The 16,319-nt window shown below is 44.7% G+C and overlaps 1 protein-coding gene across 4 annotated transcripts in view; it reads right to left on the reverse strand.

Annotated features, from left to right (window-relative positions):
- Positions 1 to 16,319, reverse strand: part of LOC139281294 (probable helicase with zinc finger domain) — a 369,458-nt gene that overhangs the window by 223,723 nt on the left and 129,416 nt on the right. For all 4 annotated transcript variants that reach the window (XM_070901422.1, XM_070901423.1, XM_070901420.1 and 1 more), the window contains one exon: positions 9,716 to 9,834. In XM_070901422.1, coding sequence (XP_070757523.1) covers positions 9,716 to 9,834 — 119 coding nt within the window. The remainder of the gene's footprint in view (positions 1 to 9,715; positions 9,835 to 16,319) is intronic.

The raw sequence follows: 16,319 nt of genomic DNA on the forward strand, positions 1-16,319 counted from the left end.
ATTTGGCTCTGTATCCGAATAACCTGCCTCGACAGTGTTTATAATTCAAGAGAAATGAGTGGCAGGGCTAATCCAAATATAGAGAACAATTACCTGGAGGAAAATCGGTCCATAACCAATAAAAGTATGTGTGTATGTTATTAAAGTCTAACTAGCCAGGGACAGTTGCCTGCTGTGTTGAGCCAGTTAAGAGATTCCCAGCTGAATCTTATTACAGTCCTTGTACTGAACAAAAGCAATGCTCCAGCAGACATTTCACTCAATTCACTCAATATCTGAAGGTTTTTTTTAATTTTTGAAAAATATATGTAATGAGAATAAGACATTTCAAACTCTGCTTTCTTACAGGAGAGGCATAACCAAAATCAATCCATAGTTAGTTAAAATCATTGAATAAATGAAGTGAGATTCTCAAATCACAATATGCTTTAGTTTAGGCATTATCTCAAGAAGTTGAATATAATGGGGTCAGTAACTTAAGTTGAATTTTAAATGGCAGCCTATGCAATACGACTATGGTTACAGCAATGTGACCAGCTTGGCAGAGGGCTTACGCCTGGAGTGGTCAGAAGCATCCAGCAGCCATAGCAATGAGGGGGGAACGAGCTATGCATCTTCTGCCAGGTCAATGCAGTGAAGGTGACACTCAATCATGATCACCATAGATACACAAACAGAGATATGGGAAGAGAGAAAATAAAGACCCTAAAATCAACACACGATGAAAAAAATGATAACATTTTAAAACTTGATTTTAAAAAAGATCTGAAATGATTCATAAAATGGAGAGGTTTGATGACAGTTGAGCGGATGTTGTAACTGTGGATTCAAAAGGCATTTGACAACGCACCACAAAATAAACTGGTTACCAAGATTAAAGCCCATGGGATTGATATCACAGGCGGTCTCTCGAAATGAGGATGACTTGCTTCCACGCCAAAAAAGGATGAATTCACAGGTGTTTCAATGAAGGACTCGAACTACATCCTGAAGGGTGGAAGATGCCCGTGTGTGGATTTTTTTAACGGGTGGTGACCTTTGCACACTAGCCAACACACGGGCTTGACAGAGCTAGGTCTTATCCAGAACAGGCCAGCTCCCGAGGGTTCCGGAAAAGGGAGCTTCAACCTGTACAATTTTAAAGGGAGTTCAGGAACAGAGAGACCTGAGGGCGTAGGTCCACAAATCTTTGAAGGTGGCAGGATGTTGTTCAAAAGCATATGGAATCCTTGGCTTTAATAATCGAGAGATTGAGTGCAAAAGCAAGGTAGTTATAAAGGTAAATCTTTATAAAACACTGGTTGGGCATTAGATGGAGTATTGTGTTCAATTCTGGGCATCACACTTTCGGAAGGATGTCAAAGCCTTGAAGAGGGTACAGAAGAGATTTACTAGAATGGCATTAGAGATGAGGAACTTCAGTTAAGTGGAAAGACTGGGGAAGTTGGGGATGTTCTCCTTAGAGCAGAGAAGGTAGAGAGAAAATTTGATAAAATGAGAAACTTTCCAGAGGCAGAAGGGTCAGTAACCAGAGGACACAGATTTAAGGTGATTGGCAAAAGAACCAGTTGACGTGAAGAAACATTTGGGAGTTGTGAGCTGGAATGCACTCCCTGAAAGGGCGGTGGAAGCAGATTCAATAGCAACATTCAAAAGACAATTGGATAAATACTTGAAGGGAAACATTTTTTGGGTGGAGTATCATTGACAGATTGGTGTGAGAGTGGCACTAATTGGACAGCTCTACCAAAGAACTGGCATAGGCACGACGGGCTGAATGGCCTCCTGTGCTGTATCATCCTACGATTCTATGATTGAAAACATGCTGTAAATTGGGTGGGAAAAATATGAAAAAGCTCTTTGGCTGATTATCTCGTTCTTTCCCAATTTTCACAAAAACCTCGAAATGAACAAGAGGAAATGCTTTGCACTCAGTTAACTGAAAAACCAAGTCTTTGTCATCACTCTTTTATTGCAGCTGTGTCTCCCATTCCCCACCTCCAAAGCTCTCTCTGCGTTCCTTTACCACTCCCACACCAATCTGTCTCCTATCCCAAGTGTCTATTTGAATGCTCCCTACCAGCGGGAGCACCCCAGGTCTCCATGACAAGCTGCTGATGCTGCCAGTGCTTGAATTCAGCATCATTTAAAGACACTGCAATTAGAAGCAAGCTCTCTTAAGCAGAATGAAAAGACTCAACCAATACTTCATACAGCCAGAGATTGGCAGAGACATATGCTTGGATCCCAACGATTTACAATCGCTATTAACGACTTGGAAGAAGGGACTGAGTGTAACATAGCCAAGTTTGCTGACGATACAAAGATGGGAGGAAAGGCAATGTGTGATGGGAGGACACAAAAAAATCTGCAAAAAGACATAATCAGGCTAAGTGAGTGGGCAAAAATTTGGCAGATGGAGTATAATGTTGGAAAGTGTGAGGTCATGCACTTTGGCAGAAAAAAATCAAAGAGCAAGTTACTATTTAAATGGAGAAAGATTGCAAAGTGCTGCAGTACAGCGGGACCTGGGAGTACTTGTGCATGAAACAGAAAAGGATAGTGTGCAGGTACAGTAAGTAATCAGGAAGGTCAATGGCATCTTGGCCTTTATTGCAAAGGGGATAAGAGTATAAAAGCAGGGAAGTCTTGCTACAGCTATACAGGGTATTGGTGAGGCCACACCTGGAATACTGCATGCAGTTTTGGTTTCCATATTTACAAAAGGATATGCTTGCTTTGGAGGCAGTTCAGAGAAGGTTCACTAGGTTGATTCCAGGAATGAGGGGATTGACTTATGAGGAAAGGATGAGTAGGTTGGGCCTCGACTCAGTGGAATTCAGAAGAATGAGAGGTGATCTTATCGAAACGTATAAGATTATGAGGGGGCTTGACAAGGTGGATGCAGAGAGGATGTTTCCACTGATGGGGGAGACTAGAACTCGAGGGCATGATCTTCGAATAAGGGGCCGCCCATTTAAAACTGAGATGCGGCGAAAGTTCTCTGAGGGTTGTAAATCTGTGGAATTCGCTGCCTCAGAGAGCTGTGGAAGCTGGAACATTGAATAAATTTAAGACAGAAATAGACAGTTTCTTAAACCATAAGGGGATAAGGGGTTCTGGGAGCATGCAGGGAAGTGGAGCTGAGTCCATGATCAGATCAGCCATGATCTTATTGAATGGCGGAGCAGGCTCGAGGGGCCGTATGGCCTACTTGTGTTCCTATTTTTCTGTCACTGTGTCTGTTCCAGGTAGATTGTAAATGCACCAATAGTCGCTGTGCAACTCTACAAATTATCTGTTGCTTTTAAATAATAGATTGCTGCAAAATAATTAAAATATGGATTCAGGGCAACATGAAACAAAAAGCCATGAAAAGCAAGTATTTGGATTCTATCTCCTTTCGCTTCACAACGGCCCTGAGCATCCTGGTGCCTTGTGGGTAAAGACACTGATAAGCCAGAAAATGCCAGGTTCAATTCCCGTGGAAAATGTGTGCTTTGGGTGATTTTTCTATTATGAATATCCTGGTTTTTAGAATATACAAGTTCAGGAAAGCCCTGCACTGTAGCAAACAGCACAGGGGTTAAAAAGAATTACAAGTAACTCTTAGCAAATGTCTCATTTTAGTAAAATCTTCACTCCAACATGACGTAAACCTTAATTCTGCTATAGCAATAGATTATAAAAAGTGAAGAGCGATTTGTATAACTGCTGAAGTTCTGTTCTGCACTTGCTCTAGGGCAATGTTACCAATGCCCTTTTTGCCGCTGTGCGGAGAGTGCTAATTAAACATGCATCAGGATAATTTAGGTTAAGCAATGAATGTGCATTGGTGAGATAGGACAACGTTCACCCAGTGTGACGGTTTAATGACCAGAGGCAGTCACATGGACTTTTATCTCCAGCCAACTGGAGGAGTCCTACTCCGATGAATGATTCATCCAGATTGTAAGCCTCTCCCTCCAAATATATCGAAGTAGACAATTAGCATGCATGTATTAGAGTGGCAGCAGCTTTTAAACAGTTAGCAATTTATCTATTTTTACAAATAATGGTTCACATCACTTCTATATAGCCATCAATATTTTAATGAATTGTTTATTTTCATAAACATCTCATTTCCCATTCCATTTCTGTCATACACAATCTATTCTTCCTTCAGCTAAGCACCGAGGAAAGCAGAACGGAGAGCATGCTTCTCTAGATTTGGAATCTTCTGGGATAAGGATGGAAAAATGGCCCCGGGAGAGAGGAAACGAGAACCTAGCAGAGATCAGAAAGTAAGGCTGGAGAAGGTTGCAGAGGTAGAGTGGGCGAGACATGGTGGGACATGAATATGAGGATTTGAGAGTTGGTCCTTTCGGGAACAGAGAGCCAATTTAGGTTAGGGAGAACGGGGATGATAGTTAAGCAGGGCTCAGTGAAGGGCATGCTGCAGGAGGAATAGTTTGGGGCAATTTTGAGTTTATGAAGGTTAAAGGTAAGGATGCTCAAAGGAGGCCACTGGAGATGTTGCATCTGAAAGGCCGCAAGGGCATGAATAAGGGTTTCGGACACAGTGGGAGTAAGGCAGGAGTAGAAGCAAGCAATGTTGCAGAGGTGAAAGTAAACAGTCTTGATGATGGGTAGGAAAGGCATCTGAAGCTGAGCTCTGGGTCCAACAGAACATTGAGGTTGCGTGCAGTTTGGTCTGGCCCAAGTGAGCAGCTGGGGAAGAAGGGAGGGCTAGAGTCAGTGGCAAGACTGTGGAGCTTTTGCTGAGGATTGAAAACGATGGCTTCAGTCATCCCAAGGTTCAACTGGATGAAATTCTGGCTGATCCATTCATCATTTGCATTTGTAATTTAGATAAGGACATGAATGGAACTGTTCTTAAGTTCTCAGTGGACATGAAAATGTTCCAGGCATGAATTATTTAGACCAAATCAACAGGTCACAGGCCAATCTAGAAAGATTCGGTGAAGCTGCCCATGTAGAATCATAGAAAAATTACAACACAGAAGGAGGCCATTCGGCCCATCGTGTCCAGTGTGTGACAGTTAGCCTGAGTGTTGAGTGGTCAGGAAAGTTCGGGCATGTTCCGACCATGCAGGGTTATCTGTTCAGGGCAACGGATCAAGAAGGAAACCTGGGGATTGCCTCTCAATAAAAGTGCCCAAGCCGTGTGAGGTGGCTACAGGGAAAGCAAATTGGGTTTCATGTCACCATGGAAGGAAGTTGTGTGGTACAAAGACTGAGGGAGGAGAGAAAGGGCGACATCTCAGTGACAAACCATAACCCCACAGACATTTACAGCACAGAAAGGAGCTATTTATCCCTTTGTATCTGTGCTAGCTCTTTGCTGGAGCAATCCAAAACTAATCCCATTGCCTCGCTCTTTCCTCATAGTTTTGTATTTTCTTCTGCTTCAAATATTCCATTTTCCATTAAAAGGGTGCATTTATCTCTATCGCAACCATTCCATAAGAAAGCATTTCATACACCAATAACTCTCTGTATAAAGAAACAATTTTTAGCCACTCACTTCAATTTCAATTTTGAAATGATCACCCTTTGCCACTGACTCACCAACCAGAGGAAACAGTCTTTCACTCGCCAGCCTTTAAAAACCCATCAGAATTTCTCTTTACCTTCTCTGCTTCAGTGGAAGTTGTCCCAGTATCTCAAGTCTTTCCTCAAAGGAAGTTTCCCAACCTTGGTATCATCCTGATGAAAAGGAAGTCAAATTGGGATTTGAGGGCAGTAGATGAGGAGGACTTGAAATGAAAGATGGAGGGATGGAAGAGGATAGTGAATGAGGAATAGTGCCCAAGGAATTTCAACACAGCCTAAGGGACTTGAGTGAAGCCACACTTGAGTGAGGCATGTGTAGTCAGGCGGGGAGGCTAAAATGATGGGGAGGAGTCATTGGCCATATGCTAGGTTTCTGAGTCCTAGGATATCAATAGATTCATCTTGTTGAATGGTCAAGGTGTTGCTTGCGAGGCAGTAAACATTTGCGAGCGACATAACTTGGTCAATGATTGTTGCGCCACTGGTGGAATTAGGTCAGGGTTCAGCAGAAGGTGAAAGGGGACGCAGAGAAGATCAGGAAGGCTAACTGAGGGGAGCAGGTTGGGTGAGATGGTAATTGGCAGTGGGCAATGAGGGACTTGGAGCTGCGACACTGGGAAAGCCAGTGACAGGGGCTATAATAGCCAAGGTGGAGCAGGAGTAGTCTGTGGGCTCATTGAGCTCAGAGGAAACTAAAATTTCACATCTCACTTTCTACCAGCAGCAAAGATGTGCTCTTTACAAAACTACATAATTTAAAATGGAATCTATTTAGCTGAAAGCAAAATGTGTGTGTGGGCTGAGACAGGTCTCCAGTCACTTTGGTTACTAACATAAGGGCCTACTTAGGTTGGTGTGAGTGGGAGCAGTGATTAGTTTTTAAACAGTGGGTGGCAACTTCTAAAAGAAAACCCCTTTTGCAAATTCAATCGTGCCATGCGTACCCTCCCCTGCAGAGACAGATTCCCCAGCTATCTCAATGCTGCTTCTCAATCCTTCCATTACAGATACTTCATCTCACATCTTATGCACACAGGATTAATCTAAACCAGGCAATTGAGCTTTTTACTTTGAAAACAGCTCATTTTTATCAATTGCTTACGTCACATTTAAACTGTGCCCAACAGTGTGAGAGTGCTGATAATCAGCAGAGATAGTCATTAACGCGGGAGGATTGGAGCAGTAACCGTGTCACTTCTACTGTGTGTGTTCATTCAGCTCCCTCACACTGTTGGGCTCAGTAACTGCGACCATAGCATCCCCATTATGTCATCAACTTCTGCATTTGCATAAATCTATTCCACACACAGGAACGATACAAAAACATAAAAATTACTCTTTTGTAGTCCAGACCCTGAAAGTTTATTCAGGAAAAATCTATTTTATTGGTCTGACCTCTTCCCTACAAGTTTTCAATCAGGAGTTCAAGTAGCTTTTTAATGTTTTTTTTACTATCATTACAAAGCTGCTAAGAAATTGGATCTCACTACTTGACCTAGTGATAGCTATGGATCCCAGGAACTGAAGCGCACAGCTCTTTCATTACATCGGTGTTACATTTCTGGAAGGAATTGTTCCACTGCAACGGGGGCATTTTGAAAGTTAAGCGAACAATTCACTCTTTAATTCATTGATGCATAAGTTACAATAGTATAAAATGTTCGACAATATCTCATATCCATAAAACAGAAGCCTCCAGTAAAATCATGGTGGCAGAACTTGACCCAGCAAAAGCAGGTTACAATTAGGAATTACATCCCGAAGGATAAGGAGATAGCAATTGGCCAGGGAAAAAAAGCAGCTGGATTGTTTAGTCCATTGACTATTTGCTGGCTTAAGCTCCACAGTTGTCTGACATTCTCCAATACCTCAACAAAATGGTCACGATTTCTGCATCAGGTTTGATAATGAATGGGCAGGCTATTTGGCAGGAGTGAGAGTGCAGAAAGAGGATCTCAGCTGAACCCTATTCTCCCCTCACCAAACATCAACTTTTCCAGCAAATTTGCTGACAGTTAGCAATGGGAAGCCTGGCCAGTTTCCTCAACTCAAACAAGTTGAGGCTAATTTGTCGCACTCCTGTCACCAGCCCAGCCCAACACGGTGCAGAGCCTGAACCTGGGACTCTCCTGAACAGGATGGTTCAGCCTCTCACCAGACAAATGAGTTCACCAAGCAGATGGGATCCATGTTCCCTTTTTAAATCCTCTTTTCGAAAGCTGAAATTACTGAATCTTGAAGGGATATTTTGCCCAAGTTGCATTGTTCCCTTCTTATTGTATAAATTATCCCATTAGGTGATTTCATGTAATCTATATATAATGCAGGCTCAATGCCATCAGTGAAACAATCCCTTAATTCAATGCATGTAGTCAGACCTGGCTAATGCTTATTCATTTAGAAAACTCATTTTTGTTGCATAATAAAATCAATGTACTGATACGACATAAAATTATTGTATTATGACATAAAAAGTTAATTAGCTGATAATTCATTATTAAAATACGCTACCTTTTGTTCAGGCAAAACACGTCTTTTTCAGTACATTATAACACAAAAAGCAATGCAATTTAAAATTAAATATTTTACATTTTCTCCAAGTATTTCACAGGGAAAGATCACAACTAAAAGCTGCAATGGCAACCTTCTTCAGCATCAGTTCAGCATCAATGGACACTTTTACATTGTCGCTGTGTTCCTGAAGTGCAGGTGTTGCTTAGCCTGCTGTAAACCAAGGGTAAAACTGCCAACACTTGAGACCAGTGGCCTGAAAGGCCGACTAAAAATAGTGACACTAGCAAAAACTCACAATATAATAGCACCTAAGGAGTGGCTTCACTTGATTCTTATTGTGTACAGAGGCGATATTTGATAAAAATGATAGTCACAAGTGTTGTGTATCTGCAAAGCATGCACTCCCATGTTCCGCCACCACAGAGCTCATCCCCTGAAGTCCCAAGGGATCCCCACATCCAAGGCCTGTTCCTCACTCTGGAGTGTCTTATTAAAGACAGAGGTCACTGTTATTTTAACCTCCCTGTGTGCAGCCTCATCTGAGTTAGGAACACAATAACAGGATCAGAAGATAATTACATACAATAATGGTCATTTGGCCCATCTTAATTCACCCATCCAAAAAGATCCTAAACTCCCCCCATTTCAGCATCCAATGGTAACTGAAGATTCCTTGGTTTTCACCTCAATTCTGATAAATCTTGTTAAATGCAAAAACCTTTGTTTTTAAACACCAACATTCATGAGAGTCATTTTAACACCGAGCCACGTTCACACAAACACAAAGACCTGGAAATACACAACAGAAGGGTCAGTGATTGAAAAGAGAAGGCTTTTCCAATATAGACAACTTTTAAAAAATCATAAGTGTGTTCGAGACTGCACCCAAACGGCTAGGAATCCGTCTTTCCTCTTTACAAACCTGCTCAGTATTTCTAGCATTTTCAGACTGCCAAAAAGCTTTAAAAATAATGGAAAGCATTCATTGGTTATTCATATTCATGAGGCACAAACAATGGTAACCTGATTTTTGGAATTTGCTTTGGATTTGGAACAGAGGTGTACAGATGAACCATGTAAAAACAACGGTTCACATTGGCAAGCATCAAATGTCCTGCAGTTCCAAACAGGTATACTAATGTAACACAAATTAAATTGGTCTAACTCTATTCATGATTTTAAAACTTCACCGTCATTAAGATGTAATAATGGGTCCAGTGTAATTTAGAGTTAGAGATTTGGCGTTAGTGATTCAGGTTTGAGGATGAAAGAGTTTAGTTTAGGAGAGCACTGTAACAAGCATTAAACTGACTTTTGAAACCAGGATGCGGGGGTACTTTTATACAAACAAACATTCTGTACCACAAAGTTAGACATGAGTTTAAAAGCAATTTGTGAAATATTTGCCTGCATCTTTGCATCAATCACTGCACTGGCACTGTGTTTATACAGAAGCAAATAAGCAATAAGTAAAAGCACTCAATTTATATCGAGAAGTATGGAGTTTAATTTCTAAAAATGGCAGAATTCAGACTATATTTGGCAGGAATAAGGGACATCATTCGTTTCATGATGAACCAAGTACTTTCCAATCAAGAACAAAAACTGTCAACATTAAAATAGAACATTTGGTAATATGATCTACCTGCATCGGATCTCCAGCCAGGACGATTCTAGTGGTTTTATCAGCCAACCCAAGAGCCATAATGGTCTCACACTCAATAGCTTGAGAAGCATCATCCAGTAAGATGTGCGTGAAGTAACCTGTGGAGACACAACACATTTAAAGCAAAAAACAATTTGTACAGATCGCAAATGTACAGTGTTCATTAGCAAATACTTCATCTTCAATCTTAGGCCAAGTATGGCTAAAAATGGCAACAGCTTTCCTGCATCATTTTAGGCAAACATTCTGTTTGCTGGTCTTCTCTATGGAGTCTGAATAGTCATCGTTCCACGTGATCAGCAATTGAATTGGATCCATTGTGCAACACAAGCCAAGGATTCCCTCTTTTCCGCTCTGACCCTCCCATCGCAACATGTCTACTCTTTAGCGTTAGGATCATGTGTCAGTTTTAGTCAATACATTGCAAGCACTATTAAGTTAAAATAAGGGTTGATGATCAGTGTACATGCTGAACAAATCTCAACACGACAACTTGCATTTACATAGCGCCTTCAATGCAGAAATACTTCCCAAGTGGGTTCACAGAGGCAGAATCAAAAAGATTGGACACCAAGCCAAAGGAGAAGAAATGAGTAGGGGTGACCAGAAGCTTTGTCGAAGAAGTGAGTTTAAATGGAGTTTAAAAGGAGTGGTGGGAAGCGGAGAGACTCAAGGAACAGATTCCAAGCATAGGGCCTAGTCGACTGAAGGCACAGCTGTCAACGAGGGAGCAAATAGTAGGTTCACAAGGCCAAAGCCAGAGGGATGGAGACGGGGGGTGGTGGAGGAATTGGCATAGCTAGAGGTTAGGGATTGAGAGAGAGAGAGAGAGAGAGACGAGGCCATGAAGGGATTTAAATACAAGAGCTAATGGGTGAGCAGAACTTGGTGTGGGATAGAGTACTGGCAGCAGAGATCAGCTGAAGTTTACGAAGGGCGCTAGGTGGGAGGTCAGCCAGCACAACAGTGGAATACGTAGAATCTGAATGTGACAAAGTCATCGATGAAGGTTTGTCTGACAGCACTGACGACACGAAGGCAGTGGAGAGGTCGAGAGGTGCTGGAGAGTGTCATGTATTCAACTGTCATTGGAGCCCATGTATAAACTGACCTAAGTTATACACCGTGAGAACATTGACCACTAGGTGGTGAACTTGTGGGAGACACTCCTAACCTGGACTTTCAGGTATAAAAGTGGAAGCTCCACCCACCTTCATCACTTCAGTGCTGGCGAATAAAGATTACTGGTCAGAGTGACCTTCTCTCAAGTCTGGGCTTCGTGTGCATTTACACTGTATAGTAAGGACATATCATTGGCGATGAGAAACTGGGATTTAAACCACATGAGTATGGCCACTAGCAGCACAGACGAGAGGTACTGTGTTGGTGATGATTGGGACGATTTTATTGAGAGACTACAGCAAAGTTTCGTCACCAAGGAATGGTTGCGACAGGATTCAGCCGACAAACGCAGGTTGTGGACGGTTTGTGGACCCAGGACGTATTCCCTGATAAAGGATCTTCTTGCGTCAGAGAAGCTGGCGGACAAAACTTTTGAAGAGCTCAGCAAGTTGATCGGGGAATATTTTAAACCGGCGAGCAGCATGCACATGGCGAGACACCGGTTTTACATGCACCGGCGGCAAGAAGAGCAAAGCGTTCCAGACTTTGTGGCAGACCTCCGGCGACTGGCAAGCCTATGTAAGTTCCCAGATGCACGCAGAGCGTAGATGTTGCAAGACTTTTTTTTAAAATTGAGGGCATCGGGCACTCTGGGGTTTTCAGAAAACTGATTGAGACCAAAGACTTCACCCTGGAAACGGCGGCTTTGATGGCCCAGACATTTATCTCAGGGGAAGAGACCAGAATGATGTTTGACAAAAATCTTGGCTTAAATGCAGCAAATGGACAGGGAGTCAACATTGTTAACGCGGGACACAGTTCTCTAGGCAGGCAGGGGCAATCGGACATGCCTGAGCATGCAGTCGAACCCAAAGGGGGAATTCAACAGAGACAACGGCTAGCTCAACGGCGATTCATGCCATCGCAAGGGACAATGCGGCCAGTAATGGGGCCATCAACACCTGTCAATGGTGCGCTTAAGGACAGTTACAGAAACAGTCAGAGACGATCGACTGGTAATGGACTTTGGTTTCCAACAACGGCTCATGTTGGAGGTGTGGAGGCAAACACCCAGCCAGAGCTTGCAGGCATCAGCAATATGCCTGCAGAAACTGCAACGTCAGTGGTCACTTGGCACGTATGTGCAGGAAGCCTGCAGCCAGGTTGATGTACGAGGAGGACGGGCCCGATGTAAGCCCTACGAGGCCAAATGGAAATCGCTGGAAGCTGAAGTTCAGCGAGTTCATGTAGAGCACATATACAGTTCATACACCAGGACGCCACCGATAATGATGGAAGTGCTCCTCAATGGCATCTCAGTATCAATGGAGCTAGACACAGGGGCCAGCCAGTCCCTGATGAGTATCAAACAGTTCGACAAGTTATGGGCGTCCAAGGCCAGGAGGCCAAAATTATTGCCGATTGACGCACAGCTACGGACATATACAAAGGAGATCATTCCGGTGCTAGGCAGCGCCACGGTTGTCATGACCCACAAAGATTCGGAGAACAGGTTGCCACTCTGGATTGTCCCGGGGGACGGTCCCGCACTACTAGAGAGGAGTTGGCTTGCTGTCATGAACTGGAAATGGGGCAATGTCAATGCAATTTCTTCTGTGGAGCGATCATCATGCTCACAGGTCCTGGACAAATTTGGCTCATTATTTCAACCCGGCATTGGCACTTTCATGGGGACCAAGGTAGTGATTCACATAAACCCGGACGCCAGGCCAGTACACTACAAGGCCAGAGCGGTGCCGTACATGATGCGGGAAAAGAAAGGCGGCGAATTAGACCGCCTGCTGAGGGAAGGCATCATCTCGCCAGTCGAATTCAGTGACTGGGCGAGCCCGATTGTGCCGGTACGGATATGTGGTGATTACAAGGCCACCATTAATCGTGTGTCACTCCAAGACCAGTACCCGCTACCGAGAATGGAGGACCTCTTTGCGACGCTATCCGGTGGCAAACTTTTTTCAAAATTGGACCTGACCTCAGCTCACATGACCCAGGAGCTGACGAGTGAGTCGATGAAGCTGACCACCATCACGACACACAAGGGGTTGTTTGAGTATAACAGATGTCCGGTCGGGATTCGCTCGGCCGCCGCGATCTTTCAACGAAATATGGAAAGCCTCCTCAAGTCGATTCCAAGGACGTTGGTTTTTCAAGACGACATCCTCATCACGGGTTGCGATACTGAAGAACATCTCCACAACCTGGAGGTGCTACGCAGACTGGACCGGGTAGGGCTGCGACTGAAAAAGGCGATGTACGTCTTCCTAGATCCAGAGATAGAATTCCTGGGGATAAGGGTAGCAGCAGACGGAATCAGACCTACTGTGTCCAAAACGGAAGTGATCCAGAGAGCACCCAGACCCCGTAACATGACGGAACTGCGTCCTGGGGCTCCTGAACTATTTTGGTAACTTTCTTCCCAAATTGAGCACGCTGTTAGAGCCGCTACACGTGCTCCTACGCAAAGGTCGCGATTGGGTCTGGGGGGACAGCCAGGAAAAGGCTTTTGATGGAGCTTAACAAATTGCGTGCTCTAACAATCTGTAAACGCTATATGACCCATGTAAGAAACTTGTTTTAACGTGTGATGCGTCGTCCTATGGGGTCGGGTGTGTGTTGCAGCATGTTAATGCCAAGGGTCAGTTACAGCCGGTAGCTTATACCTCCAGAAGTCTGTCCCAGGCAGAAAGGGGCTACGGGATGATAGAAAAGGAAGCGCTTGCATGTGTATATGCAGTAAAAAAAAAAAAAAATGCACAAGTACCGGTTTGACAGGAAATTTGAGCTGGAGACAGATCACAAACCCCCAACGTCCTTTTTGGCCAACAAAGCCATAAATGCAAATGCATCGGCCCGCATAGAGGTGGGCACCCACGTTAGCCGCCTATGACTATACAATTAGGCACAGACCGGGCACTGAAAACTGCGCCAATGCACTCAGCAGGCTCCCACTAGCCACCACCGAGGGGGCAACCGAGCATGCTGCTGAGATGGTCATGACTGTTGAAGCTTTCGAAAACGAAGGCTCACCCGTGACAGCCCGTCATATCAAAGTCTGGACAAATAGAGACCCGCGACTGTCTTTAGTCAAGAAATGTATCCTGAATGGGGACTGGGCAGCCATGTACGGGGCATGCCCTGAGGAATTTAAACCATTTCACAGGCGCAAGGATGAACTCTCGATTCAGGGCCGATTGCCTACTATAGGGAAACCGAGTAGTCATGCCCCAGATGGACAGAGAGGTACTCATTAGAGAACTCCACAATGAGCACCCGGGCATTGTCATGATGAAGGCAATTGCCAGGTCACACGTTTGGTGGCCAGGGATAGATGCAGACCTGAAACTTGGTATGTTTGCAGGTGCAACACGTGCGCCCAGCTGGGCAATGCGCCCAGGGAAGCCCCCCTTAGCCCTTGGTCCTGGCCCGCCAAGCCATGGTCAGGCATCCATGTGGACTACGCAGATCCCTTCATGGGAAAAATGTTTTCGGTTGTAGTAGACGCCTACTCCAAGTGGATCGAGTGTGATATTCTTAATTCAAGCACATCCTCTGCCACGGTAGAAAGTCTACGGGCAATGTTCGCCGCCCATGGTCTAAGGGACGTCTTGGTCAGCGACAATGGCCCGTGCTTTACAAGCATTGAATTCCAGGACTTCATGGCAGGAAATGGTATCAACCATGTCAGAACGGCACCGTTCAAGCCGGCCTCAAACGGCCAGGAGGAACGAGAAGTGCAGATAAATCAAACAGGGGATGCTCAGAATCCAAGGGGGTTCCCAACAAAGCAGCTCATCACGCCTCCTGTTAGAAACATAGAAACATAGAAAATAGGTGCAGGAGCAGGCCATTCAGCCCTTCTAGCCTGCACCGCCATTCAATGAGTTCATGGCTGAACATGAAACTTCAGTACCCCCTTCCTGCTTTCTCGCCATAACCCTTGATCCCCCGAGTAGTAAGGACTTCATCTAACTCCCTTTTGAATATATTTAGTGAATTGGCCTCAACTACTTTCTGTGGTAGAGAATTCCACAGGTTCACCACTCTCTGGGTGAAGAAGTTTCTCCTCATCTCGGTCCTAAATGGCTTACCCCTTATCCTCAGACTGTGACCCCTGGTTCTGGACTTCCCCAACATTGGGAACATTCTTTCTGCATCTAACCTGTCTAAACCCGTCAGAATTTTAAACGTTTCTATGAGGTCCCCTCTCATTCTTCTGAACTCCAATGAATACAAGCCCAGTTGATCCAATCTTTCTTGATAGGTCAGTCCCGCCATCCCGGGAATCAGTCTGGTGAACCTTCGCTGCACTCCCTCAATAGCAAGAATGTCCTTCCTCAAGTTAGGAGACCAAAACTGTACACAATACTCCAGGTGTGGCCTCACCAAGGTCCTGTACAACTGTAGCAACACCTCCCTGCCCCTGTATTCAAATCCCCTCGCTATGAAGGCCAACATGCCATTTGCTTTCTTAACCGCCTGCTGTACCTGCATGCTAACCTTCAATGACTGATGTACCATGACACCCAGGTCTCGTTGCACCTTCCCTTTTCCTAATCTGTCACCATTCAGATAATAGTCTGTCTCTCTGTTTTTACCACCAAAGTGGATAACCTCACATTTATCCACATTATACTTCATCTGCCATGCATTTGCCCACTCACCTAACCTATCCAAGTCACTCTGCAGCCTAATAGCATCCTCCTCGCAGCTCACACTGCCAATAGATCCCGACCACACACGCTCACAGGGGTTCCACCCGCAGAGCTGCTCATGAAAAGGACGCTCAAAACCAGGTTATCCCTTATACACCCCACCATGAAAGAAATTGATGAGAGCAGGTGCCAGTCACAATGTGACTACCATGACAGGAATGCGAGAACGTGATGTATTGATGTCAATGACCCGGTCATTGTCCTCAACTACGTTGCAGGGCCCAAATGGCTCGCAGGCACTGTGATTGCCAAAGAGGAGAATAGGATTCTGGTAGTTAAACTTACCAATGGACAAATCTGCCGCAAACACGTGGATCAAACAAAAAGGAGGTTCAGCAACCCCATAGAAGAAGCAGAGGAAGAACACGATGTCGAGTTCACTCCACCACAGGTGACCGAACACCGGAACCAAGTAGAGGAGAGCCCAGTCACTGTGGGCAGTCTGAACAGGCCTGAGGCACCGCAAACAGCAGACACTCAGGCCAGCGCCCAACAACCGGAGCCCCAACTCAGGCGCTCGACAAGGGAGCATAAACCACCAGAGAGACTTAACCTGTGATCCCAATAAGACTTTGGCGGGGAGGTGATGTCATGTATTCAACTGTCATTGCAACCCATGTATAAGCTGACCTAAGTTGTACACCTTGAGAACATTGACCACAAGGGGGTGAACTTGTGGCAGACACTCCGAACCTGGACTTTCAGTATAAAAGGGGAAGCTCCACCCA

The sequence above is a fragment of the Pristiophorus japonicus genome, chromosome 15, assembly GCF_044704955.1.
Source record: "Pristiophorus japonicus isolate sPriJap1 chromosome 15, sPriJap1.hap1, whole genome shotgun sequence".
Lineage (NCBI taxonomy): Eukaryota > Metazoa > Chordata > Chondrichthyes > Pristiophoridae > Pristiophorus > Pristiophorus japonicus.